The sequence below is a fragment of the Octopus bimaculoides genome, chromosome 7 (assembly GCF_001194135.2).
Source record: "Octopus bimaculoides isolate UCB-OBI-ISO-001 chromosome 7, ASM119413v2, whole genome shotgun sequence".
Classification (NCBI taxonomy): Eukaryota; Metazoa; Mollusca; class Cephalopoda; order Octopoda; family Octopodidae; genus Octopus; species Octopus bimaculoides.
The window spans coordinates 24,670,187-24,676,273 of NC_068987.1; the positions used below are offsets into that span (position 1 = coordinate 24,670,187).

At 35.4% G+C, this 6,087-nt stretch overlaps 1 protein-coding gene across 1 annotated transcript in view; it reads right to left on the reverse strand.

Moving 5' to 3' along the window:
- LOC106872811 (ATP-binding cassette sub-family C member 5) overlaps positions 1–6,087 on the reverse strand; it is a 104,556-nt gene that overhangs the window by 53,441 nt on the left and 45,028 nt on the right. The window contains exons 8-9 of the mRNA XM_052969141.1: positions 5,247–5,331; positions 2,629–2,826 (exon numbers count right to left, since the gene is read on the reverse strand). Of these exons, the coding sequence (XP_052825101.1) occupies positions 2,629–2,826; positions 5,247–5,331 (283 nt within the window). The remainder of the gene's footprint in view (positions 1–2,628; positions 2,827–5,246; positions 5,332–6,087) is intronic.

Here is a 6,087-nt window from a genome sequence, read left to right on the forward strand (position 1 = left end):
AAAGTTGTGGTGGAAGAGTACAGCAGGGTTCTCCACCACCCCCTGCCGGAGCCTCGTGGAGCTTTTAGGTGTTTTCGTTCAATAAACACTCACAACGCCCGGTCTGGGAATCGAAACCGCGAGTCCGCTGCCCTAACCACTGGGCCATTGCACCTCCACCTAATTGATATAAAAAAAAGTAAATTATAGAAACAATGCTAACGTTCTTTTTAATATTTAAAATTTGTTTCCCCCCTTCATCATGGACTTGTTTCGATGTAAGTCATTTTTTTTTTTACTATTGTTGTTAAAGTGTGTCAAAGAGATTTGTTCGGACAGGACTGACTGCACTGAACAAGGTTAGCCTTGTTCGAGCGACTTATGATCAAAAGCATTCTGGCCGTGACTACCTTGTATAATATACCAAAAACTATGTTATCCATTTTATTGTTCCTTTTTTGAAGACAGAAGTTTGAGGGGGACTTAGTTTCTATTTTAACAGGTTGAAAAACCACCTAGATCCCCGTTAGCATTTGGTTTGACTTTCTTTTATCGTTTTAAAGAGTGGTACAGGCAGATGGGGCAGGGGTTCATGTTAATTGCACGTTGAAGTTATTTCACTTCAATATCACCGCTGATGACTTTGAGCAAAAATATAAATGTTATATTCCAGAATCTTGTTTTTCTTTCTATATCTGGGACATTGTGTCTCATCAGACGAGATCATTATTGTTATAATGAGAGATATAAATGTATGATCATAAACAAATAAAAACGTCTGATACTACTGGATAGAGAGCGCGAAATGAGGTTATCGCAACTTTTATCTTTTGTATATGTATAAACTATAAAGCGCTTCTATTACAGTCAGATGGTAATAATTATTTAGAGGAGACGAAGTATTCATGACGTTTGTTATCATTATAATGTGTCACGTCTATGGAAGAACAGACTCACTCTTGAACTTATGGTTTTTCGTAAATGTCTCATACAGCATAGTTGCACTAAACAGAAGAAAAATTAAACTTTTTCTTTTATTGAAGATAAAACCACTCGACTTTAACTCATTTTGGATCGCTAATTACAGAACTGCACCTTTTTCAAGACTAGCTAAAGTTTTGAGTTAGAGGGGTTATTCCAATTTTAATTTTACAATAGGGATATGACACAAAGCATTGATTGAATACTACAAATACTGCATCACCTCAAGAAAATATATTAGGATACAGTAAATGAAAATTATTGCATTATCTCTATAATCAAAATATTATGGAGCAAGTCTTCATGAGAGTTATCGAATCTTTCTTCATTGAATCGAAACGTAATTAGCCATCTATTTTATTGTTGTGTCGTGTTTTTTCTCATCAAATGTTACTTAATTTATCATTTTAAAATGTCTCATAATTGTATAAATAATTCGCACAATTTTTGTTACATAGATGGACAATTCATCTCTTCATCGCAAAACTGTAAAGTTACTTCAACAATAAAGAAAGCTTCTGTGTATTTTGCTTGCAAAATAGACAATCAATATGAGAGATGGGTCCATTCACATTGGTTGCTACTCAGTGTGTCTAAAAAGTAGATGAAATATATATATGTGCGCATATATTTAACGTGTTCGTATACACTCAGAAATGGAAAGATCTTCACTGTGCTAAAGCGCTTAATGTCTCGTAGGGCAAATTCTCTCTATAGACAATGTGCGTGAACACATCAAGCTGGTGTATAAAAAAATAAAGACAGCAGCAGCAGCAGCAACAACAACAACAACGCCCTGATGCAGTACCAGGCAGTGGCTTTCATGGCTTCTGATCTTAACTGATTGGAAGCGTTATCATATACATGTTTCGTCATGGCGCAAAAGATTAGCTACAGCGAATATTCTGCAAAATATCGCAAATTTGCAGGTCAGTTTCTTGGCCTTAATCAGTTGAGCATATCTCTTATTGGCTGATGATATGTGCATCTCTGATCACGAACAGGAGTAGTGGGGAAGCATTGTAATCGTGTGTTGAGAGAGATTCTTTGGGGTTTGAATAATTCATCATCTTTAAACAAACCTTATTCAGGGACCTTTTGCAGCAAGATGGGCTACTCGACCTGAAGAAAATTCTAACTCAGCTCCACCTACAAAGCCATACGCTGTTTCTTTTTTTATGAGATCACCATATCGTGCACCTATGGTTGTGGTGCATATATTTGGTGTACCCTTATCCATCTGTTTATCATACCTAATAGGTATATTTGGCTTCGTATATTTTGTACCTCAACGTTACTGTGATGACAGGTACTGCTCTCTCATTCAATGATATTAAGGGTTTCAAATTTTGGCACATGGCTTGCAGCTTTTTTTCAGAGGAGCGGAAGTCAACTACATCGGCCTTAATGATCAGCTGGTACATATTTTATCGGTCTTGGAAGGTTGAAAGACGGAATTTGAATTCAGAATGTAGAGAGCCGGAAGAATTGGTGCTAAGCATCTTGTCCAAGGTGCTAACGCCTTAGCTGCCTTACCGCCTCAATAATGATAACAACAACAACAACAATAAAAATAATAACAGCAACTACTACTACTACTACTACTGCTATGAAGTATTGAAAAGAAAATAGGAAGGAAGAAAGAAGGAAACTTTTCTCAGTAACGTTACAAGTGCGACACATATGACTGAGAAGTTAAGTTAAAAGTTTTAGTTACTGTAGACGCATCAATTTCATTGCCGCTTGCTCGAAAGGCAGCGATAGTAGTCACCGAAGTGAGGGTCGGTATGATGGGGACGATACCGTTAGCAATTCCTTGTAAGATACTGATTCGCTTTAATGTTTTCTTTTCTGCTCTCCGTAGTACTGCAATAGAGAATATATGATTTTTGTTACAATGCTAGGCCTTTACTATGAAATAAATCTTTATATTTAGTAGAGAACAAAGCAAACCAAAGAATAACAACGAAACTAGAATTCAGAATACTACTATTGGCCAGAAGAGCTAAAAGGAAATAAAATAAAAGTAGATATTAATATTGGGGGGATCTTTTTCGTTTGGCTGTCAGCATCAATTTCTGTTCAAATTGATTTCATATTCAGTGTAATTATACACTTTTATAGGTTAATGAATGCCATGAAAATCATTTTCGCTATAAAATCAATAAATAAAGAGTTATTAGCTATTAAAGTTTGAAAGTTTGAGTAGTTTTAACCAATCGTAAGGCACAGATACATTCATGCCTATTTCTATAGTAACAAGCAGAACATGAGAACTTTTTTGTCTGCGAGAAAGTACGTGTTGACAAATATATTGAAACAACTTGCTGATACTGTGTTCTATTGTTTTATCCATCTGAAAATTTTACCAATGAACTGGTCAACAACTTTTTTGGTTTTTAAAAATATTTAATTTGTAATGTGCTATTTTGTTTTTAGATAAATCTTTTAAGTTCGTGCTCTAAGTCTCTTATTCTGAGAAATATTTAATTTGTAATGTGCTGTTTATCGCATTAAATGCATATTGAACGCTTAAAACTACAAAAGATCTGTTGTTTACTGGTTTCTTTTTGTCATTTAAGTGTGCTAAAAATAACAGCTAAACGTGTCTAGAATATAAATATTGACAACACGTGCTATTTTCAGGATGTTGATAAAATGTGAAGCCACGCACAAAATGAGAGCTTTCACATTCTGTTTTCTGACTGGGTGAAAATAATCAAAATTTAAACCTCAATAACTTAAAAGAAAGAAATTTCTGGAAAAAATTAAATAACTCCAGCAATTCAGCTTGGGAAACTACATTAATGTGCCAAATTTTAAAATGCTGGCAGTCAAGCGGAAAAGATCCAGATTCGGAAAATAAAATATGTCCGGTGCACTTTTCAGTTTCTTAATTTTGATTAGTCAGTGTTGAGTGTTTTATCTTTCATGTCTTTTCAGTGCATATCTGGGTGCCCAATGTTTTTGTTGGATTTTCCTGTATCTGTAGCGAATCTTGAAAAAATGTCAGGTCCGATAAAGCTGTCATAAGGAAAATTTACTAGAAAAAAGTAGAGAAAGGATATACAAAAGCAGTATGTCCGGTTGGTTCACCGTCATCAAGTCACTGTAGGGAAAGTTCACCATTATCAATTCCTCGTTTGCTTTTCTTTTTGTCAATAAAATAGTTTTTAACTATTAATGGTGAGATGCTATGGATATTTTCTCGGTAAACTTTCCCCACGGTGAACTTTTTTTTGCGGTAAATTGACGGCGGTAAACTCTCTTGAAGTAAACTGATGACGGTGAACTTAACTGTAATCCAAAAATAGACACCGAAAAATGTCAAACAGAAAATAGTCACAAAAAACCTTCGATAAGTGACTGATTTAATATGCATTTTATCATTTTATTTAAGGTAAAAATAAAATTTGTTTTGTTTATCACTACATGCAATATCGTTTTATAAATTATATTTCTATTGTCAGCTAATAAACAAAGTATTTGTTTCATTTGTTGTGTATAACAGTATTAGATTAAAATATCCATCTGTTTATCATACATAATGTAAAGAACATCGCGAAAAGCTAATTTATTACGGTATTCGTTTGGAGATAATATTTAAGATGTACATGCTGTGTTACAAAACACGATACATATATCGGAGGTAGACGAAAATCATCCGAGCAGCAGCTGCTGCGATGGATGCATTTCCACCTCCCTGGACGTTGTCAGTAGCATGTACTCAAAACCAGCTGCATGCTAAAATGAAATACATTGTCCCCGATATAGGAAAACAGTGAACGAACAGTCATTGATGTAGCGAATAGCCGTCCAACTGAATAAAAACCCGTTATACACAACGGAAAGAGAATTAGAATAAAGTAACTATCTGTGTCTTCGCATGCAGTTAGTTGTAAGTAGATGATACTGACAGCACCCAAAGAGACGAAAGTGTGCTTCTAGCATTCTCACCAGCTGCTGCTAGGACGATTTTCTTCTGACTCCGACAGAGATTGCATTTTTAAATACAGCACGTCCATAAAAGATAACGCTTCGTGATGAGTACTGCAGTAAGTTTGCTTTACGACATGTATTTACATTACAAATATCATTTGTGATGTTCACGTGTTTCTTTAGCGAATCAATGCACAAAAGTTTCGGAACTAAACTGCAACAAGGAAAGAAACCTGATTACTGGTTCTGCAATAAAATGGACTTGAGTAAGAGAATGCGACATTAGATAAAAATAATAATGTTAGTTATAAATAGCGTTAGGTTGTGAGGAGAAGCCGACTGCTTACCTGTTACGACAGAAGAGAAAGCTGATTCCCAACTGTACATCTTGATTAATTTGATACTGTTGATGATTTCGTTCATTTTCCGAACCTGATATAAAAAAAATATGACAGAGAATCTTCAGTAGAAAATTTTCCTAATGGAAGCAAGTAAGAAGAAAAACATTGGAACATAATATATCTTTATTACTGAAGTGGAAGGTAAAATTGCTTCCCTGAAAGATACTTGCAGAAATTATAATTTAAATGAAGATTCATTTTGTAAAAAAAAAAAAATCGACACCATCTTTTATAGACAGATCCGAAAAAAGTCTGAGTTTCCCAGCAACGGAATTTTGATTCGTGTTTTTTTTTTCTTTTTCAGGTTATTTCGCAAGCTTTCAACGAATGTGACATAGCAATCCATAATCCATAATCTCTCTCTCTCTCTCTCTCTCTCTATCTATCTATCTACCTGTCTGTCTGTGTGTGTGTCTATCTATATATGTATATTAGCGGTCAGAATTTAAGTATATTTACAAACGAAGTGCAATATACATAAATGTGGAAGGAATTGCCCTCGCTCACAGGAATCTACCCACTTAGTAGTCAAGCAGCATACGGAACAGCCTGCTCGTGAAATTAACGTGCAAGTGGCTGAGCACTCCACAGACACGTGTACCCTTAACGTAGTTCTCGGAGATTTTCAGCGTGACACAATGTGACAAGGCTGACCCTTTGAATTACAGGCACAACAGAAACAGGAAGTAAGAGTGAGAGAAAGTTGTGGTAAAAGAGTACAGCAGGGTTCGCCACCATCCCCTGCCGGAGCCTCGTGGAGTTTTTAGCTGTTTTCGCTCAATAAACA